This window comes from Colius striatus, chromosome 3 (assembly GCF_028858725.1).
Source record: "Colius striatus isolate bColStr4 chromosome 3, bColStr4.1.hap1, whole genome shotgun sequence".
NCBI classification, from domain to species: Eukaryota; Metazoa; Chordata; class Aves; order Coliiformes; family Coliidae; genus Colius; species Colius striatus.
In genome coordinates this window covers 36,539,932-36,552,292 of record NC_084761.1, presented here as the reverse complement: position 1 = coordinate 36,552,292, position 12,361 = coordinate 36,539,932, and the positions used below count along the sequence as shown (strand labels likewise).

The window sequence follows — 12,361 nt, the reverse complement described above, 5'->3', positions numbered from 1 at the left end:
GATCCAAGAATTGATTAAAGAACACTAATGAATTTCATATAGCACTTTTAAAAGATTTGTAATAAATACTCTATAGCGGTGATCTGTTAAACCATTAGTATTTGGAACAGTATTGTAATGCTAGGCAGATGGAAAAAGATTTCAGCATAAGAAACTTTGCTTCTGTTTCATAGTTAAAATAGTAAACAATTTTGCAGTAGTGAATAAAAAAATAGTGTTCCAACTCTTGGAATCATAGAATCTGCCCCACAGTGGACTTTATTAAAGTAGCTATTGTGATTGTAAACTTTTTTCTTTGTTCTATCAGAGGAAAAATAGTGAAAGAGTTTTGTTGTTCATGTTTTTCTGCTTAGTCTTGGTGTTTGGTACCAAAGTGGACTTTGTGCCTTTCTGCCTTTTGATTTATCAATATACTAGCATACTGCAGTATTTTCAGCTGTTCATTAACAGTGTAAGTTTGAAACAACAATGCCATGTATTCTTCAGTTGGTTTTGCAGGCCTGAACACATTTGTTTCTTGAATTTCTTGTCTTTCTCATAGGTAGATATTCACCCATGCAAAATTTCAGCTCTACTTTATAGTATATTAGTTAGTTTGACATGAATTTGTTTCAGAATATTTTCCCACAACAATGTGCATGTTGTTATACCTTCACTTGAGAAGCTATCTCATCTAATTAATTGTTACATGACTTTCTCCTAGAAGACTCATTAAAATATTTAATGTGAAGATTTTTAGTTGTGTACTGTCACTGGCTGATTTTTTGACAAAAAGCAATGACGTTTTAGTGGAATGCCAGCAGTAAATACTTTTTGTTGTAACTGAGTGTGTTTGATAGTTTAAAAGTCTTATAAAAATAATTAGCTCTTTTATATAGTTCTAATGGCAGCCTTGCAAGTTCCCCCTGGAGCAGTCTCTAATGAACAGGCCTTGATTTTTCCAGTTGGGCTTTTAGATTCCCTGAGGACTTGACTTCAGACCTTGAAGGGCAGCAGCTGCCATTTGTCTTAGGACTGGAGTTGCCAAACAGACAGACCATGTACTAATAGGACACATTTGTACAGCCTGAGTATGTGGAACCCTGATAGAGGCCTAATGATGATCATCTGTTGAGAGCTTGTAACTGGCTAGGGTTAGAGTAACTTTTATCACCCTTATTGAAATCAAAACCTCTGTATTGATTAGTGAGATAGGTGGACTTGTTACATAGATGCCACATCAAAGCTTTCATAGACAAGCCATTGTTTAATGTGGAAATAATATTTAAGTTTCAATAAATTCCAGCCTGTTTGATAAGTTTTCCCCCGACAAGATGTTATGAATTTACTAGTAAATGTTGTTTCAAGCTCTCTCTTTTCTCTGTGTCAGGATTCAGCAACAATGTTTCTGTAGAGAAAGGACTATAACTATTTAAATTATTTTCTTCTCAATCAGTTTCTGATAGTTCTTCCATTATTGATCTATGTTTTTAAAATTTGATTTGAGCATCTAGGTGTCTTTGTATGTCTACTGAATAGCATTATCTCCAAATGTGTTTTTGTGTTATTCTTATATTAAAACACATCACATCCTTGCAAAGTCTGTTTTTGTACACTAGTTAGCATGTGCTTATTTTGGTATTAAATTATTATAATTTCTTTGATATAATTTCCCAAAATTCCATGTAAATTTTAATTTTTCTTTCAATGGAGCTTTGTAGATTAAAATAATTTAAGCATACTTCAACTCTTTAAAATTAATTTATGTTTGCAGATACACTGCTTAGCATGCAGTGTAACTTTTTTTAATTATGAAGAACCTAGCTGAGATATAATCTACTTTTCACTACATGTTCTTGCTGACTTCATTCAAGCCTGTAGTGGATGTGGTGCTGAGGGAGTGCTGACACCAAGTGAAAACACTGCTGAAAAGTTCTTGATAGTTTACTTCAGGCACTTAAAGATTAGTATATCTCTCTATGAACAAGTTTTTCATGCAGATTTGACCTTTACTCTAGGATATAATATGTCTCTTAGTTTTATGTTAACACATTTTCACACCCTGTTCCTTAGTGCTCCTTTCATATTTGTCAGTGTCAAAGTCATCCTTCTCTTTTGTTTCATAAGCAAAATAATTTATTAAAACTCCAGCAGCTTAATGGGAAATAGCAATTAATTTGGTCTCTTTTGCTTGTTTATGAATGTGTGTTTCAACCATTACATATAATTCTTAACTGTGGAGTATGTTAACCTTGTTAGAAGGATATTTTTTTAAGTGTCTGAGAAAAGTAAATTATTAGGTTCTATGGTTGTTCACGTATCGATGAATCAAAGTAACAGTACAGTTTGCTACAGTTGAAAATAGAGCAGTTTTCGTCTACTGGAAATGCTTGAAATGTTCTGTAAGATCCATGTTTAATTGTTTAGCCAGCAGACCAATTGATTGATTGGTCTTGCTAATAAATTTATATAGCCAAGAAAACATATATTTTGGGTTGTTTGAAGTACAATTATCTTTCTTTCCTAGAAATGTACGGTTGAGGAAGGATATCTCCATTTGCTATCTGTAGGAAAGTACTTTTAATTACAGATAAACAAAAATGTTTCATGACAAAATTTTCTTGTTAGAGTGATTAGACTTTAGGAATGACTGTATTGGGTTACATACAAGTTTCACTTTGCTTTTTGTCTCTCCAGCTATAGACACAAGGAAATTCTTGAGATAAGTGTGTATGATACTCTTCCATTCTCCAGCTATTTGTGTTTTCCCTCCGTGTACTTGTGCAATCTCCTCTTGATCGTATTGAACTTTTAGTCACCACAACATCCTTTAATGATAGATTCCATGGATCTGTAATGCACTGTATAAAGAACTACCTGCATTTCTTCATTTTGAAGTTGGCTTCTACTAGCTGCTGCTTGTAGAAAAGGCTTTTGGGCACGCCTGTTTGGGTAAATAAGAAGTTTCTGAAGTATTAGATCTGAATGAAGATATGCAGAATGAGTAGAGAGCCAACAACAAATGGAAGAACATATCAGATCAGTAGTGCTGAAACTGGAAAATTCAACTTCAATGAAGAATTTAAAAACCCTCCACTTATTTGATGATTCCATATGATTAGAGACATACCTTGTTTTTAAGAAAGGAAATAGGAGGATCAAGAGGCATAAAAGACTTTTCAATGCATTTGAAGACTGAGATAGCTACACATGTACATGTAGCTGAAATGGGTCATAGAATTACTAAAGAGAGTTTTGCTATATTAATCTCATTGTTAATTGTCATTTGATGCATGTGTGGTCTTTGGCCTAAATGTATTTCCTGGACAAAAGAAATGTAGTAATTTATGTGAGTTTTATTAGAGCATTTGGTACTGTCATAAAACTGATCATTAGTTAGAATTAATTAACAAATTTTAAAAACCCACAGTAAAGTAGGTCTAAAAACTTTGACTGAAAAAACTTGACTGAAATGAGACAATGATAGGTCATGATATAAACCTTGAGGGAGATTATTAGTTTCTGAAAGGAAGGATTTAAGACCTGTACGGTTAAATATTTTCATTTAATGATCTTTGTGCACTCATTAAGAATATATTAATGAAACTTAATGGTATAAAATTGGGATATAACTTCGCTTATAGTAGAGTTGTACTGTAGCTACAGGAAATATGTTATTCCATACAGAATTATAATTCAGATGAGACTTGAAGTACCATTTCAGGAGAGGATATGGTACTTGCATTTTATCTACAGTACTTACTGAAGTGTTTACAGATTTCATTAAGGAACGAGGTGAAACAATAATGAGCTAGGAAATTTCCACATCAGACATAGTATTTGAAAAAAATTTGATTTCTTATTTGTCTCCTTGTTAATAGTTGCTTTTGATTGTAGCTATTTGTGATAATGTTTATCGCATCTAGAGGTTTTTTTTCCTGCTTCATTCTTTCATGTACAGTGACCAAAAGTATGAAAAGTAGATTATGTCTCTTAGTTACTAAACATTTGTAGTCACAGGAAATGATAGTCAATTGAGTACAACTTAGAACAGGTATGAAATTATTGACTTTGCTGATCTTCCCTTACAGTCCTTCCTTAGGAAAGTGCTGAAATGTGTTTTGAAGTTATTTAGTTGCATTAGTGGTTGAGTTTCAGGCTTTTAATGTGTTTTTTTTTCCCCTAATACCTTTGGGAGATGGATAACTAAGATGTTGATCCAATAATGCAATATGCATACTGAGCGTAATTGTTTGAGAGAGAACATATACTGTGGGGAAATATTGAATGGATCATCAAAGATGATGACCATTAGTCTTTTCTTTCAACTATTAAAATTAGCTTTAGGGTGTTTTCAGCTGTGATTTATGAAGTTGTTTAGACTAACACCTTTTTTGATGATGTCTGATGTAGAGAAAAATGCTGAAAAGTATAATGATAAATGTACTTTCTTTTCACTTTTGGCAACCTCCATCTTCACCAATTAAATTTTCAAGCATTGCAGTGAGCTCTCTTTAAGAGCAGAGCAACAGATGGACAGTGTCATAAATAGAAAAAATTATTTTGCTTTTCTTGAGTTTTCACACACTTAAGCTAACAGAGACTAGTCTCAATTATTGTCATGTGAAGCTAAATATTTAGAACTTGATATTACAGTTTTAAAAAATCCTATGAGGATTAGTTGCATATGCTGTTTTGTTCGGAATATTAGCAGCTAAAAGGCTTCCCCCTCTCCTTAAGAATAAATGCTTTTAAAAATTATTTCAGACAGCTTACAGACTAACTGGAGGAAAGATGGTGGGAGAAATATTAATAAGATATATGTAGCAATAAGGGAACTGTGATGGTACTTGATGTTGCCTCAAAAAACCCCATGAACACCCCAAAGCTCCATATGTGATAATATATAAATGGGACTTAGCCGACACTTGGAATATTACTTGCTTATTACTGCATACAAACTAGCCATACAAAAATTAATTAAATACATTTATAATTCATGATAATGCATCACAAATTCCAATTATCCTACTGTTGATTCTGTCTACTTCAAAATTGTGTTGGACTTGGAACATATCAAGCCTTGAGAGATCAAAGTTATAATCTTTTCCCCACATTTGAAATCTGGAAATACTATTTTTGGGGGGGTGAAGTGGGGCAGGATTTAGATTGGAAAGAGACAACATTGTCCTACTGGCTTTTGTGTATATCTGATTAAACCTTCAAATGACTGACTGAGAGGTAGTTCTGCAATACTGAGCATTAAAAAATGTACTCTGTTGACAGCAAAAGACTCCTGCATTCAGAAATCTGAAATTCATTTAAGAAATAGTTGCGGTTTTGCACTTTTTGCTTGTTTTGGAACTGAAGCCATTGTTTTAAAAGAAGCACAATGATAGAACACCTGATGAGAATAATCGTTGGAGTTATTTCATAGACAGAAAAATCAAGGAAGCTGATGTGGAAAAGGATATGAAACTTAAGTATCTGCTACAGAGTCAGTTTAAAAGAGTAGTGAAGTTCAAACCAAGTTTTGTATTTGGTCTGTTCTATCCAAATGCCTTTGCATTTTCTCTGAAAAATAAAGTTCACACTCTTACTATCCTGATTTTTAGCTGTTAACATTTTCCTATCAAGTCTAGGAGTAAAAGTCTTTGTGTTTTTATTAACCAATGTTGTTTTCTCCTCAGCATTCAAATGGGAAAGCGAGCCACATGAATAAGTCATCTGAGTTGGTTACTTTCCACTGTCTCTCTTCTGAGGGCCAGGCAAAACCCACCTACGTGTTTAAGAGGTGTAGAATTTTGCTGTAATGCAAGGTTCATTTGGATGTAAGAAGTGTGTAGTATATGTGTGTCTGCAGTTCCCATTGTTTCAGTGTGTTAAAAATTCAGAGTGCTAAAAATGTTTTAACACCTTATTGAAACATACTGAGTGTTGATTTTGAGGTGAGGGTTGTTATTGGCATATATATTAACTAGACTTTAAGATATAAAACTTGTGTGTAAAGAATGAGCCTTGCATTAGCTTGAAACAGTTAATTTCTAGCATTATCAAGGTTCCATAAGGCAAAATACATCAATGAACTAGAGTAAATTCAGAATTACTACATAACCTAGCAAAATAAAATCAGTCAGTTGTTTCTGGAATGCTTCTGTATTGTCATGTCCCCTCCAGAGAAAATGATTTTGAGCAAACAATACTGTTCTGTTTCTTCATACTGGCAATATTTCCTTCCTGATTAGCACACAATTCATGCCTTGTGTGTTTGCTGATGGTAGTTGCTAAAATTGAAAACAAAATGCATGACCCTGTAGGTGAAAATATTTTTTCTTAGTTTTGTTATACAATTAATTTTCTCTCTCTTTCCTTTCCCCACCTCCAGGAGTGGCAGAACTCTATACAAAAGAATGCTGGCCTTGCCTTTATTGAGCTTGTCAATGAAGGAAGGTAAGTTGCAATATGTGACAGCAACTGTGCCTTAGCCTTCATGAAGTTATGCAACTTGAAAGTTTTAAAAGTATTTTTTTCCTGCATTTTTGTGTCATTTTCTTTGAGATTTTCAAGTGTGATTTCATGCTCTTTAATATTTTGGTTCTGTTCTAATACAGAATGTGAGATTTTACAGAATCTGAGTGCTCTTTAATTTCATTAAATGTAGGTTATTGGTGTGTTGTGGATTTTCTTTCTTCCTATCCTTGTGCACTGGTTAATGTTGAAACTGTAAGTTGTATTCACCTAATCTCTTGAGGAAAGGACTTGATATTTGGAACACATTATAGCTGGGAATTGTAAGATATGCCTCTGTCTCAGAAATTAGATTCCAGTTTGCTTGTTTATTTCCTATTAACCTCATAAAATGAGAGGAAGAGAGTCCCTTAAAAAAAATCTGTTGATATTAAAAATTAGTTTAATGTTCTATCTGTTGCTATATGTGTATCTTAATGAAACATGACAGAGAAGATGATGAGGATGTGCTCTTTGACTTGTATCTCTTTTCTTCATTAGGAATTTATCATTGAGACAGACTAAGAGCAATGTTTACTTTTTCTAAAGAATTTATTTTTTTAAGATGTCTTAATGAGTTAGCTAAGGAGTATGATAAGTATTACAATTTTCCTAAACCTAAAGCCTGTTAGCGAGTAACTTGAGCTAGTAAAAATCCAGATTTTACAGGATTAGGACAGCTACTGAATGAAAAACAAATGCATTTATTACATATATTAAAGTGCTATATAATTATCTTTTTACCATTGTAGGAATAGGGGAAATGGCTATTTCAGATTTTTTACTTTTAAATTGTGTAGATATTCTCAAGATGCCTAAAAATAATGACCATTTTAATGGTTGCATTTCAGTTTATTAGTGAGAGAAACACGATTTTGAGTCAGAAAAAACATTTTGCTACTAGTCTTGATCCCAAGGGCCAAGGTGAAGTAACAAGGGTGTTCAGTTACAGTGTTAAGATCTAGCCTGTAGTTGTTTCCTATTATGTGAGACTGACCTGTCTTGACCTTACTTATAAAGTGCCTGCTATAAATTTGATCCTTGATTAATGTTTTATTAGCATAGATAACATAGAGATCCCACACACATATAAACCACAACATAAGATTCATCTGTGTAAGATGATTATCATGAACAAATCAGTTGCTTAGACTTTTTGAAGTAGCAGTTACCTAGTAGTCATTCAGCTTGTCCAGGTCAAGCTCTCAGAGAAGCATTCTATCAGTAAACTGTTTAGAATTGACTATTTTCTTTTAAGAACCTGCAATGCCCATCACAGACAAATAGAATCACTCCCCCACCTCCATAAACAACATCAAGGACTTATAGACTAGCCTTAGCAGAGTGGTTATCTCAGGGACAAATGATCCCTTGAAGACTGAAAATTGTGGTTTTGGTTAGCAGAAAATATCTAAGTGACTGCTACTTGATTTCATTTCTGACTCATAGCAGAGTTGGTTTGGTTTTTTTTTTTCTTTAAAAAGTGGAGACATAACTTTATAGGGAAGAAGAGATGGAATTAATTTTTTAAAAATGGCTCCTTTTATCTCTATTTTCATCCATTACTGTTTATAGGAGCCTTTAAAGTTATTGTTGAATTGGTCATTGTGATGCTTTGTGGCTTTTCAGCATTCACTGAAGTGAAACATTCCTCTTGTGACATGAACTGCATTCAAGAACTTTTCTTATTTTCATGCAGGTTGCATTTTATTTGTCTTTTACATATAGTAGCACTTACACTAAAACCTTTCAGGCCTTGTATTTCATTGCATTTGTTGTTGGTTTATGTATTTTTACTGTAATAGTATAATCTTCAAAAACTCCAAAATATGAAATCTTTCAATTAAAAGTTTAAAATGAAAATAGCTGAGTGATACTGATTTAGACTTTAACCGCACAGTTGTATAAAGAAAGTTGAATTGCTTCTGTAAGTATTCAAGAAAAGAAGTCAACGTAGTTGTACTAGATTTCAGCAAATAAGGAAGGATGTTTGTGAGAGAATGTTAAAAAAGATAAAACAAAATTAAGGACTTGGAAGAATTGCCTAGATAGAAATTGTGGAATTGCAGAATTGCTTTTGTCTGCAGCTTTGGTGAAGAAATTCTTGTCATCCCTATAACCTTTGTAAACCAAGCTTTGATTCCCAATGGTTATTACTACTTTTTGGATTAACGACACCAGGGAATATTCCAGTTTGAAGCGTGTTCTACGGCTTTTATTTATGGGGCAAAAAGACAACTGAAAAACTTTCTGGAAGAGAAAGGGATCTAGAAAGAAAGATCTAAATTAATCTTAAACTTGCTTTTAATGTACCTCTCTCTCACAGCAGTTTACAGTTTTCTGTTTAGGCCTGCCATGTTTTGGCTAAGATTCCCTGGACAGAAATAGACTCAGAAAGTTTGCCTCTGGGACTCATCTGCAGTGTGTGTGCTGCATTCAGAATGTGTTGGTCTGAATTTCATTGTGTTCACAAGTAACTAATGTGTTATGCATATAGTTGCTCCCAGGCTTTCCAGAAATATCAGGTCCACTGCACACACCTAGCAGAATTGATTTGTTTGTACCCAGTGAAATTTTGAAACTTGAACTGAAAAAGATCTCTAAACAGGCGACTAGTATTTGAAAATACAGCACCATAAACCTGCCTAAAACTGAAATATACAACTGAATTATTTTGAAGGCCAGGTTACAAGTATAGTGGAACAAAAAAAAAAAAAACCACCAACCCAAAAATGTTTAGAAAAACAGGAAGGTACAGTATGTAAATGAAAAGCTAAAGGAGTGAATATTTAAAAATAATATCTTTCTTTGTATGTAAAGAAATGCAATTTCAGTACATTACTACAGAACATTAATCTGGTTTTAATAAAAATGAATGGGGTGTTCACTACTATAATATCTGGGAACACTATGAATGCTCTTTGAAACCTTGTTAAAAAGGTGCCTGTACTCAGTCCTTCTCTATGTACTGAACCATCTGTGCAGCAGAAGTATAGACTGTGAAGCATGTTCCTTAGCCTGCTGAACTTCTATCAGTTTGGATTTCAGTCTTTGTGTTTGCCTTTCACCTTTGGATCTCCTCTTTGGGGAGACTCTATCTTGCATACTCATCCTGAGTGTTTATTGATGAGGGAATTTTTTCACCAGAATTATCTTCAGGTATGATTTGATTCACTGTTATGGTGGGTCTTCTCCTTTGGAAACTTCCAAGATGTTCAGACAGATTCTCTTTTTTTCATCCTGCAACTAATTATGCAAGAGATAGTCAAACTATTATTTCTGAACCGAGACAAAAAAAGCAGCTTGGTTTTTCCTTCCTTGCATGTAGGAATATCTCTGTCATTAGACTCTTTATTTCCTCCACTTGACTAGTTAGCAAACAACTCCTTTACTCTGTGAAGGTTAAAACTCTCTCCTGTCGCTTTGATTCATTAGCACACTTTATTGTGAAACATCTCTTATGCTAGACCTTGTTTTCTGTATCAGTCAGTGCACTAACAAACATACTCGAGCTTGAGAGTAGGCATGACAGTTATTATCCCCTTTGGGGTGATAATGGGTTTGGCATGGCAGGGGTTGAGGGATCAGTCTCCTAAGCATGCTGTAGCAATTATTCTTTCCAATTTTCAGTTAGAGACTCTTGAAGCTGCTTAATTTTCATTTTCTCAAGCATTGGTCTTACAAAGAATGACGTGCTCTGTTCTAGACTTTTTTTTTTTTAAATTTATCTGTGGATTAATATTCAGACAGCAGTTGGTTTAAAAAGCTATCACACAAAGTTTGGTTCAAAGATAATCTTGTAAAACTAGCAGAATACATATATAATTTCCTCTCCTTTGCCTTTGCCCTGTCAAATCCTTAAATAAAACAAACCCGAAACTTAGATTCACAAATGTATCCAGGAGAAGCAGAACTAATAATGTTTGTTTTTCTGTCAGTTTTTCTCATTGCTAGATTCTCTGTTGTCTAATGGCGATTGAAATCTAATAAAAATTCTCCTACCGTATCAGAGGCTTCTCGTCCTATGTTGGAGTTTCTAATGTGGTTTTCAGTGCAGTTGAAAAGAGATTTTTTTTTTTTCCTTATTTCTTGTTTAAGGATGTTTGCAAGGGTTTTATCCTCTGTTGGATATAAGACTTGTGTAAAAATTAGTCTTTTTGAGAAGCTCTAGCCTTGTATTAAAAAAAAAAAATGTTGGAATTATCCAATGAATTCAAAAGTTACTGGGAGAAGAAAGAAGGTAAACAACAAGCAAGTAAAAAATTAACCAACCAACCTAAAAAACCCCAAACTTCTCCAGAAATAACAGATGTAACTGGGAATATTCTCACAATACATAACACCCAGTAGTATAAAAATTACAGTGTTATATTCCTCTGTATTTCTATAGCAGGGATTTTTTTTAGAGGGAACTATGCTGAGAGAATTTCCACAGATGTCACCTGCTGTTCCTTTTCTTAAGTCACCTGTATTACTTTTGACTGGTCGTAGATGCAGATAATTTTCAATATTGAAATAGCTGGCAATTGAACTGTTTGGCCAATTACTTGCACAATTTCTTAACAGAAAATAGGGGACAGATGTAGGCTGCCCCATTCAATTGTCTTTCACTTGCAATAGTGTGGTCACTCTCAAGGAATGAATGTTAGGGAATGTGTTGCCATAGAAGCAACTACAGTGATGGAAAATAGTTAGAAAAATACAGCTATTAATGAAAAAATGAATGATAACTGACAGACTTATGCTTTGTGCATAATTGACAAAAAAAGGCTCAGGGAAAAAAATTATTCAAATTATTACCACCATTCTACTTCTATTGCAGCCTCCTTGCCCTGAGATTCTGATAACATAGAACCTGCACCTTAGTCTTGATTTGTAAGAGAAAAAAAAAAGTCAATATTTTCTTGCTTTTTATTTTTAGTAACCCATTTCTTTTAAGTGGTAGATTTTGTAAAAGAGATTTTTGCTGATGTGTTTTCTGAGGTTTTATGTTGTTGTTTTGGTTTTGTAGCAGAAGCAGGTTTGTTAATATGTGAATTTGAACTATAGAAGATCATTAGGCTGGTCTAACCATTTAAAATGTGCTGAAAAATAGAAACTGTAGCCTGGATGTGTTTCAGAGACAGATTTGAAGTGGTGTTCTTAACACTGTGATTTTTTTTGTGTGCATGTGTGTACACTAAGGTATAGTGTGACATGCACAACCATTTTTAGAACAGTTTTTTATTTTACTGAGTTTTGATCATGTATGCATGGATTAAGACTGCAAAATTTTCATGTAACTGTTAACATATGATCTTGTTAGCAATTTAATGAGTAAGAATAAACTTTTGGTGCAGATCTATGTCTTGATGATTAAAAATTAATGTAAGTCTTTATTATTGGAGATACTAGTAACTTTAGAGAGTAAATATGTGGCAAAAGTAGGTTTTGCTTGTGAGAATGTCATTAATTTGCTGTGTCTATGAAAAAGTAAACTACTTTTCAGTCTCTCTCAAAATGGGAATGCAGCCTCAGATTGGTTTTCACTAGGCTCTGACATCCAAAGTGGCTATCCTAGATAGTAAATATTATATTAGTGTGTCCCCTTCTAGCTGCCTTTTTGGAGTGCTGTTAAGTTTCATGCTATTGCAGTCCAAATCAGCCTTTTGGTGAGTGTGCACATCTGGGGTTTTTTTCCTTTCCTATTGTAAGGTGGTAAATGTGTTTGAAATTTAAGTCTTTAGAACCTTACAGCCTGTATCTGTAAAGTATCTGTGTTCCACAAAGCAATTGTAAAACTTACTTGCAACAGTAATTCCAACACTTAGCACACTGAGCAGTCAGATCCAATAAAAAAGTGTATATCCATGTAGAACGTATCTCCTTTTGAAGA

At 33.7% G+C, this 12,361-nt stretch overlaps 1 protein-coding gene across 4 annotated transcripts in view; it reads left to right on the top strand.

The window, feature by feature from the left end:
- Positions 1-12,361, top strand: part of LRBA (LPS responsive beige-like anchor protein) — a 406,817-nt gene that overhangs the window by 128,527 nt on the left and 265,929 nt on the right. For all 4 annotated transcript variants that reach the window (XM_061993733.1, XM_061993732.1, XM_061993731.1 and 1 more), the window contains one exon: positions 6,365-6,429. In XM_061993733.1, coding sequence (XP_061849717.1) covers positions 6,365-6,429 — 65 coding nt within the window. The remainder of the gene's footprint in view (positions 1-6,364; positions 6,430-12,361) is intronic.